At 25.1% G+C, this 9,801-nt stretch overlaps 1 protein-coding gene across 1 annotated transcript; it reads right to left on the bottom strand.

Moving 5' to 3' along the window:
- Nucleotides 1-600: 600 nt before the first annotated feature.
- On the bottom strand, nucleotides 601-9,585 carry Herp (Homocysteine-induced endoplasmic reticulum protein). Its single transcript, XM_011505486.1, has 4 exons — nucleotides 9,343-9,585; nucleotides 7,633-7,961; nucleotides 4,143-4,460; nucleotides 601-931 (listed from the first exon to the last, which is right to left on the bottom strand). Exons 1-4 carry the CDS (start codon nucleotides 9,475-9,477, stop codon nucleotides 670-672), a joined length of 1,044 nt encoding a protein of 347 aa, XP_011503788.1. The 5' UTR covers nucleotides 9,478-9,585; the 3' UTR covers nucleotides 601-669.
- Between the last annotated feature and the right edge of the window lie 216 nt (nucleotides 9,586-9,801).

The raw sequence follows: 9,801 nt of genomic DNA, 5'->3' as shown, positions 1-9,801 counted from the left end.
TACTTGCATGTGCTAGAAATTTTATATTTACGCATTGGCATCATAGTTTGGTATCTAATGCATTTTAAACACTTTTTATAATTATTTTATAATATATATTAATTTATTTAATAATAGTAAAATCATAATGAATTTTAGAATTATTTGAATACAAGGTAAGGAATTTGATTATTAAACCATTAATGTTTGTACGATAATAAAATTAACTGCTTTATTTAACTTTGTTAATTCTATTTTTGTGGAACTTGTATTTATGCATGTGTATTTTTATATGATTGCTTTGATTTATAATTAACTGCCTGAGTCACAAATGAACGAGATAATATAAACGTATTTACATAAATCCATTCGTTTATATCTATTATAATGAAAAGTTTTACTCACATAAACGTTTTCTTACAATATATGTGTATAATATTCAATAGTTCATTTCTATTTATTTGATCATTAGAGAACATAAATGTCATACTGCATTGAAATAAAAAAATCAAAATATTTTATATACATTATTTTGAAAAATTATTAATTAAATTTTATTATAACATAAAATTATACCATAAATTAAAACTATTATTATTAGTTTCAAAAATTTTAATTTCTTTTATTACCATTTTCACATAAAAAATAACATTGTATTACATTATATATTTAACTAAAAACGTAATTGCCTTAACCAATGTTTGGGTGATCAGGAACTAAAGAAGCGAAAAACGAACTAAAAAATATCCAGGTGAATGATAGTACACCAGGTCTTTGAATATTCTCGTTGTAATAGGTACCGATTGAAAACTCGTTTCTGTTCGTTAACTGATGTGGACGTATTCCGGGTATATGATTTTCATCCTGTTCTATTTGATTATTGTTTTCTACATAAGCATTATTATTATCTATGATCACGAATGGACGAGTATTAAAAAATCCTTGATGGTAGCTAAAAGAATAATGTATAAATGAAAAAATATATTGACAAGTTTTTCATTTATATTTCTTATGTAAAAAGTATATATCGGCATAAATAAAATTAAGGTATACAAACATTTTTATATTAAAACAACTTTAATAATAATATTTACCGTATATATTGACTAAAATATATAATGTATCTTATAATTATAAATTAATACTATAAGTGTCTTTCATTTTGAATACAGCTATGTATTAAAATATTAATAATAAATAGCGGAATTTATATATAGTTGTCTGGAATTAGACTGAAAACCTCCCTTTGATGGTGGGTGGAGGTGTTGCTGGCAAGTGGAAGGGGCAATGCAATTATTCAATACTACATGCAATGTTACTTGTCTTTCCTTTATTGAAAATACAATAATATAATAAATAGTGAATGATTATAAAGTGTATGAATGAAGGTGTGAGTGAATAATTTGGGGAAGTTTCTTCAATTGGTTTACATACTGAGGAGAGTGTGTCTACTCACCGGATCGCTGCTGCCTTAGTGTCGGTGCGTAAGAGTCGATGCAGTTGTAGTATGGATGAGAGCCGCCGCTGTCGTACCGAACCATCTAAGTGAGACCGGGTCGCTGCTGCTTTAGTATCGGTGCGTAAGAGCTGCCACTGTCGTACCGAAGCTTTCTAAAGGAGACCGGTTGCTTATTAATATTGTTAATATATGTAGTATGATTTTGATAATTTCACTCTCGATTATGTTAGCACTAGCGCGTTATTCGTTTCTGCTTAATTAACGATTTTGATAATGTGGCGTCACTATTGGCTTTTCAGATTACTTACTAGTTGAGCATTACGTACGTGTACCGCTACAGTAAGTGATGACTGTAGAGAGAAGCTTGAAGATGAATAGTGAGCTCGTCGTGTTGACTGCGTAATTGTTACTAGACTGGATTGAGACAAAGACTAAGCGCTGCGCGGCAATCGCAACCCTTAAATATTCTCGTGGCAGTTTTAGGCGCCGGTAGCGATCCGGTGTCTGTTGCTATGGCGATATTTGTCGTGGCGTCAATAGGGCATAGCCTTGGAAGGTTCACCGGCATTACTATTCGGAATTGTAACCATATATTCGAGTTTTTAGCGTAGAAAAATTTCTTGAATTCGCTGGCTTGTGTTTATAAACAAACTGCCCGGGAGCTCATACCTCTCCCACTTTTGTATTTCGCTTTCAACTGCTTCAATCCGTAACATTCGAGTTTTTAGCGTAGAAAAATTTCTTGAACTCGCAGGCTTGTTTTTATAAACAAACTGCCCGGGAGCTCATACCTCTACCACTTTTGTATTTCGCTTTCAACTGCTTCAATCCGTAACAATAGTGCACAAAAAATTTAATTAAATTCTTTATCTACTTTAAAAAATTATTTCATTGCGTTTGATTATATTTTACAAATATTGTAAATAAGACAAAAATTAAAATTCATCCCTCATTGTAATAATGTTGCGTTATTAATATATGGGAGACGCTTGGCATTTATGGTCAATACCATACTTTAATCATTAACAATATTTCAATGGTATTTTATTCAATTTCATGAGATTTCTCGTCTTTTCATTACTCGTATTTTCATTACTTCAATAGATTTGAACAAATGCTCAACGGCCATTTAAAATAATTAATTACGTAATAACCAAATCGGCTAATATAAAAAAATTAAAATAATTTAGAAATGTGATTATGACTTAAATTATTTAAAATTAATTTGAGAATAAATCAATAACACATTTTAATAAAATAATCTTATTTTATTTATATGTAATTATAAACAATCTTCGGTATCTTCCATTTATTAGCATTATTAAACTAATAAATAATTAAGCAATCAATGACTAATACAAAATATATGAATGTTCGAAATAGAAAAAACTATAGGTTTGAAATATTTCAGCACGTATAGTTCAAAAATACTGTCCTACATAATTAAAAAATAACGTACAATATTGCTTAAAATTTGTTAATATTTGTAAAAATATGAAAAATATCTGAATTACATAGTTTGACATAATTTAACAACATATTCAAGTATTTACAAGCCAATTTTTTAAGTTAAATTTCTTTTTATATACAAGAATATATCGGAAAAATTTTAAAGCGAATATATATTTACCTATTATGGATAATATCAATTGGATAAAATCAATAAAAATCAAATGGATAAAATTAACGAATTTTTAATGGGCAATTAAAAAATTCTTAACTAAAAAATTGTGAAGTTACACGTAGGAGGTTAAAAAATAAATAAAATCTAGAAAGTAAAATAAATACAATTATGAAAAACAATATAATTAATTTTGCGTATGACATTATTAATACGAAACCCATTATTGTAAATACAATTAAAATGTAAAAATTAGCAAACAATGATGTGAATAGAAAGTTACACAAAGTTCATTTTCCAAATAAAATTTGCTAATTATTGTATATGTAAACATATTAACAAAATTTTTAATTAATCTTCATATTCATAAACCATTGTAAAAATCGTGGCATAAAAAATATATTTACTACGAAGATATTGTAAATCAAACGATTATATTCACGATGACACTCTCTTACCTTTACTACAAAAAGTACTTTTTTAGTTTAACTTTTTACAAGTTTATCATAGCAACCACCTGCCGTTTGTTAGTTTCCCTTTTATTTTTTATTTTTTATTTCTTTTTTGATTTTATTAATTTTATGTGGATAATTTTTTTCCCATTTGATGTCTTAAAGCATCACTTTTAGTTTCTATTATATTTAATTATCGTGTAAGATGAACATTGTCTATAATTAGATTAAACTCCCAGATGTTCGGTGGGAGGATTGCGGGCAAGTGGAAGGGTTAGCGCATTTGTTCAATAATTAAATACATGCGGAAATATTGTAAAACACTCGAAAATAATCGAAAAGAAGGCGTAGAATATTCGAGAATTCGCGGAATCAATGTTTAAAGATACAAGAGTTAGAAGGCTTATATATTTCCCAATGTTCAAATTCTTGGAAAATGCTCCAATTCCAATCAAACATATATTATTTTTTCGCCATTAACATTTTTCACGTGTTACTAAGTATAAAAAATATACTGGAATTAAGAATCTATGAGACAAGTTGTCAATATATCACTCAATTTTGGAATAAAAATAAATTTTTTTTTGCATAATTAGTATAAGAAAAAATGTATATTATAATAAATACTTACAGGTATATTAAGAAACCCGAAAATGTGACGATAATAAATCTGAGTGGAGATGAATAGAAATATACTATACTAAATAAAATTACTATTCTTGAAAGCACATAAAAATTATCTAACCAATCTCTATTATTTCCTAGAAAAATATCATCTCTACCATTAGCATTATTATTCTCGTTATTAAAATTAGTTAAGTCAACATCAGCTTGATATAAAATCATTTGCTGACGTTGATTTTCATTACTAATTACATTATGCGAAGTGATATCAAATTTTTGAAAGTTCCAAAATAATTGTGAAAAATCAGAACCTTGTGTGGTAACCCTGAAAATAATATTATTTTGAAACACATTTATAATATAATATAATATATAGCTTTATAAATCTTTTAATTATATAATAAATAGCATATAATATTATACATAGCATAATGAAAAAAAGCATTTTTGGTTAATATATTATATTAAGGATCATAAAAACGAATAATTTTAAATTTATGTGCAAATTTTTCATTTCAAGTTCAATGCTGCATAAACTATTTTTCAATTTTTGAATAATCACTGTTAAATAACTATTGAAAATTAAAAAGTTAAATCAATGACAAATGATATAAATATTTCAAAAGAGATAAATTTTAGTTTTTGTTGTCAGCGTAGAAACTAGAACGGAGCAAATAAACATTTAACAAATGGAATATTTTTAAAAAGAACGTAATAATGTTGCACTGAATAGTAGTAGTCATAAGTTCTTTGGTCTTTGAATGTTTTACAATTTATATTTTCTTTTTATTCTATATTGAATAGTATCGGAGTCTAATCACTGGAAATCAATGTATAAGAAAATTATTGTAAAAATTGTTAGTTGGATTGACGCATGTTTAGTGCATATTAAGTATTTAAAATTTCACATTATACAATCAGTCTGAGTTTGTATGATGTTTTTAATGAATATTTGTTATGTAGTTGTTTAGAATATCAGCCACCAGAATGATCCGAAGATCAAGGTGGTTGGATTAGACCATATCGCCGGTTTAATAGTGGAGTGGGAGCGATAAATTAGAGATTAACGCATCAATCAGGTTATGTTAAATTCCTAGTTGTTGTTACCGGTCTTTGTGAGAATTTTTGAGCTCGTCCTGATTCTAACAGTTGGCAATAAACTGTGGAACGTCTTTCGAGAGTGCAAGGCGAGACTGGTCTTTTATACTGTGGGCGCTTTATTGTACCAGCGAAAAGTAACAGTAATTATGGGAGCTAAGCTCGCGAGAGACTCGTGGCCAATAGACACTCTCGTTAGCTATAAATTGCGGGGTGGGAGGATCAGACAATATCCGCGCCCTCTTTAGCGGTCTGCCAATAGTCAAATTGTAGAGGCCTGACCGATAATGTCGACGCTGTGTCGCGGTAATGATAGTATAGCCGGGGCTACCAGGTAGTATCGGGGGCCTCTTCAGCGGTCTGACAATAATGTTGGCGCTGAGCCGCAATAATAATAAATGACATATAAAGCTTGCCGGTGATGCCAGACTAGACTGTCGTCCTCAATGAGGTCTGAGAAGAGTCAAGTTGCGGAGGGCGCACCATTAGCTGCCCAGCAATAAACAAATGAGCATACCTTGCACGGATTACCATAGTCAGACGTGCAGAACTTTTAACTGCTATGACTTGCACTATTAAACTTTGAATTACTCAACAAGACTGATGTGCTTCATGTGTTGCTCTTTATATATAATTTCGTAGATTTAGAGTTTACAATTCTTGGAAATTCTGTCAAATTCTGGGAAAGTAAGCCTTGGAAGGTTCTAGATTCTTCCTTAGTTACTATGCGGATAAGTGTAAAGCTTTAACGTTTACCGAAAATTTTCATAGCGAATTATGACTTTGAATTTCATGGAATAAAACTTTATTGTTGGGTGCGTCAATCCTGAACAATAGTTAGAGATATGTACAAAATATATTACATGGAATAAAAGATAACACAACTAAGATATCTATTTGTGTCACGAATATATGTTATTTGAATATATTACAATTTTTTTTATAAAATCTAACCTTCAAACTAAATTATGTTATTTTAGAATTTAAAATTTTTTTTAATATAATCCACTTTTTATACTAAACATTTCAAATATCAAAATGATATATACGTATTCAGAGAAGAACAGGTGCAAATAAATTCAAAACCATTACATATTTCAAAACAACAAATAAGTTTATTTAAAAAGACTAACAACTTTATATTTGAAAAATCTGTCAGGATACACAACAATTTATTTGAAGTAATAATAAGTTTTAAGAATATTAAAAGTATTTTAATGATTATATGTGTTAATGCTAGTGCATCTGAACCTATAGAAATTTTATTACAATAAATATAAAACACCTCTAATATACTTTAAAATAACATATAATTTTTTTTAATTTTACTTTAATTTTTTTGCTAAAAATAAAAAAAAATTTTTAATAAACAGACGCAATTTTCAAGTAAATTACATTATAATAACTGATAGGTACCTCTTCATTAACTAAAAAATTCTTATAAGGATATCTAAAATTTTCATATACTTCAATTTTAAATGTTTTTACACGTGGCAAGTCCACATATAAATATATAGAGATACAATTAGATAATCTTTCTACAAAAAAATAAAGATCATATATAAAATATATAGAGTGTAAGTAACCTGATATATACAAACACTTTATAAAATTATTTTATATCTACAAAACAAAGTTTGTCTGTCAAATAAACTAATATATTATATAAAATCATAAAGTTAATTAAACAAAATTAAAATAAAATAGTATTTTTTTAAATAGTATGTAACTTAGTAATTCAATCAAAGTAAAATTTTATATAAGATTCATCATTACAAATATTGGATTGATCATGAGAGCAAAGGGATCTTTGTAAGAATTTTCCAATAACTGTAGTATGATTAGGTTAATTTTAACGTAAATAACCTGTGATTTATCTTTTATATTATCAAAACTAATTGATAGTAAATTAAAACAATATAACAAAAGCAAATCATTTATAACAAATAGAAATAAATTCATATAACTAATAAAACCTTAAGTTATTAAAAATTAATCATTCCCTGAAGTGAGAAATAAATGATGAATATCCATCATAAATACAATACATGATACATGAAATCATAAAATCTTCAATAAATGATACAAATTTTCAAATAATTATTTGTGATGGTAACATATAGTAACAATTATTACAAGATCAATAAAATTGAGAAAATTCATGAATTTGTAAGAATAAAAAGTAATTGTTTTATTCTCAATAATTTAATCTAAGATATGGTCATATATTTTTTATTAGAATTTATAAATTATTTACCATAATTATAAGTCAAATTTAAAGCCTTTATTAAAAATAGGATAAAACATAAATTATAAAATTATCGAAAAATATATTATTCTTCATAGATTTTGCATTTTATAAACACAATTTTATAAAAATTTGTGACTTGTATACTTACAATTGCATGTAATAAGATAGATAATATTCATAAGCTTGTTTAATCCAAACTATTTGGTTTTCATTCAAATAACTGTAATGGCAATAAAATTCATATGTTGGTATAATTCTTTCCCAGCATGAATGTAGCTTTATCATAGACTTAGATTTTTCATTGTCATCAATATGTTTTATTTCCAAATTTCTTGATAAATTATTCAAACTTAAGTTCAATATTAAATAAAGGATATATATTTTTTCATTATTTTCATCATCCTGAAAAATATTCTTTAGACACTTTGAGTTACTAAGCAATTGACCACAATAAAAAAGATTTTGATTTATAGGTTTCTGTAAAATAAAATAAATATGTATTAATATAACATTTGCTTGGCAAATATTTATATATAATTTACATAATCAATTTTAAAAACTGTTTTAATTAAAAAATTAAAATTGGGAATTATAAAAATTCAAGCGAATGAATAAACAGTTTGTTAATAGCTAATGAATTTTATCATTGGCAATAAAATTGAAAAAATTTAGTCTTTACTACAATTTTTAATAAAAATATAACTGATTTATACAAAAATAAAATTTCTATTTTTAATCAAAACTTTGGGATACATTAAATATCATACTTAGTAAATACAATAATGTACAAGCCATAAGCAAAAAATTGTATATATTATATAATAAGAATATGTTTACTATTTTAATTCCCTTCTATATTTATTACTAAGAAATTTAAAAATGAGAAAAGTAATTAAAATTAAATAATAAACAATTATAATAACTATTTAAATAATTTATTGTTTGATAAAATAAAATTTTCAGTGTATAAATTATACACAATTCATTGGTAAATTGGTTTATTAACTATACTCAACAAGGCCAAGTAATGAAAAAATAAGATTAGTAAACAATCATAAATGAAACTATGTATTTGGTAAATATTTTTTTATTTTAAATATCTTAGATGATAAGATTAATAATATGAGTAATCAGATAATATTTAATATATTTTATTTCTTAATAAATGAATGATACTACAAGTATAAGTAAATGAACTTCAAAAACAAAAATTTGATCAATACCAAAATAATCTCTTTCAGATCAAATTAAATTACACAAAATTATACAGAAATATATATTAAGAATTTCTTAGATTTTTTAAATATTGTAATTCAAATCAGTGAATTAAAATAATTTTAGGCAAGAACTTATATAGACTGATAAATAAAGCTAACATATTAAATTATAAAAAATTCTTACTAAAGAATTAATTACATGTTAAACACAACTATTAGATAGTTTGTGGGAAACACGCTATTAGATTTATTTCTTATTGATATTTACTAAACTTTTTTGTACAGATGCATCTGCTAATAAATTTATATAACATTATACATAACATTATATTTTTAACATTAGTTAAAATATAAAATTTTTATACAATATTTTTAGATTAAATAAATATAATCATATTTTCTTTGAATTTATCATCTTCAGTCAATTAATATCGACAATATTTAAACAAATAATACATAAATTAAAACAAGTAATATTTTTAACAATTTTATAATAAATTATTTTATTTCATATAAAGTGATAATATAAGTATATAATAATATAGTGTGGTATATAAAATATGTGTTTTATAGATTATAAAGTACAAATTATTATAGAAAATTGTAATTTTTTAAATATACAAAATAATTGCACTGCTTACCGGGTTATTTGGATAAACAATTGATAAGTGTTCTTTAAGTTGAGCAATGCTCCAATTTTCATTACAAATAATTGTTTGGTCTTCAATTAATTGATTTGAAACTTTTATAATTAATTTAATAATACAATTTTTCATGGCTGTATTATATTAGTTAAAAAAATTTCTTTCTTTTTTCTTATACGGTATGTTTGAAAAGTATGTTAGAAGAAATACATAGATTTTTGAATTTATATAGCTTGTTCATAAATAAGATATAAATAGATACTTATATATTAAAAACAATATTAATGTAATTTATTAAATATTAAATTTGCATAATTTTTTTTCTTGGTTAGGTAAACAAATAAATCTAGTGAATGATTAAAATAATTTATTGTATAGAAACTGTATCAGATAATTATTGATATTAATTTATGCTCGTTTAAAATTATCTATATATATAATGTATACATAAAACTA

The sequence above is a fragment of the Ceratosolen solmsi genome, unplaced genomic scaffold (genome assembly GCF_000503995.2).
Source record: "Ceratosolen solmsi marchali unplaced genomic scaffold, CerSol_1.0 scaffold90, whole genome shotgun sequence".
In the NCBI taxonomy this organism is placed as follows: domain Eukaryota; kingdom Metazoa; phylum Arthropoda; class Insecta; order Hymenoptera; family Agaonidae; genus Ceratosolen; species Ceratosolen solmsi.
This window is presented reverse-complemented; position numbering and strand designations above follow the sequence as displayed.

Excerpts from the sequence above, each read along its gene's own strand:
- Herp (XM_011505486.1), bottom strand. The coding sequence starts at position 9,477 with ATGAAAAATTGTATTATTAAATTAATTATAAAAGTTTCAAATCAATTA. Across the intron at positions 4,461-7,632 it reads CTATCTTATTACATGCAATT|GGTTACCACACAAGGTTCTG; the intron begins GTAAGTATACAA and ends TATTATTTTCAG. Across the intron at positions 932-4,142 it reads TCGGGTTTCTTAATATACCT|CTACCATCAAGGATTTTTTA; the intron begins GTAAGTATTTAT and ends TTATTCTTTTAG.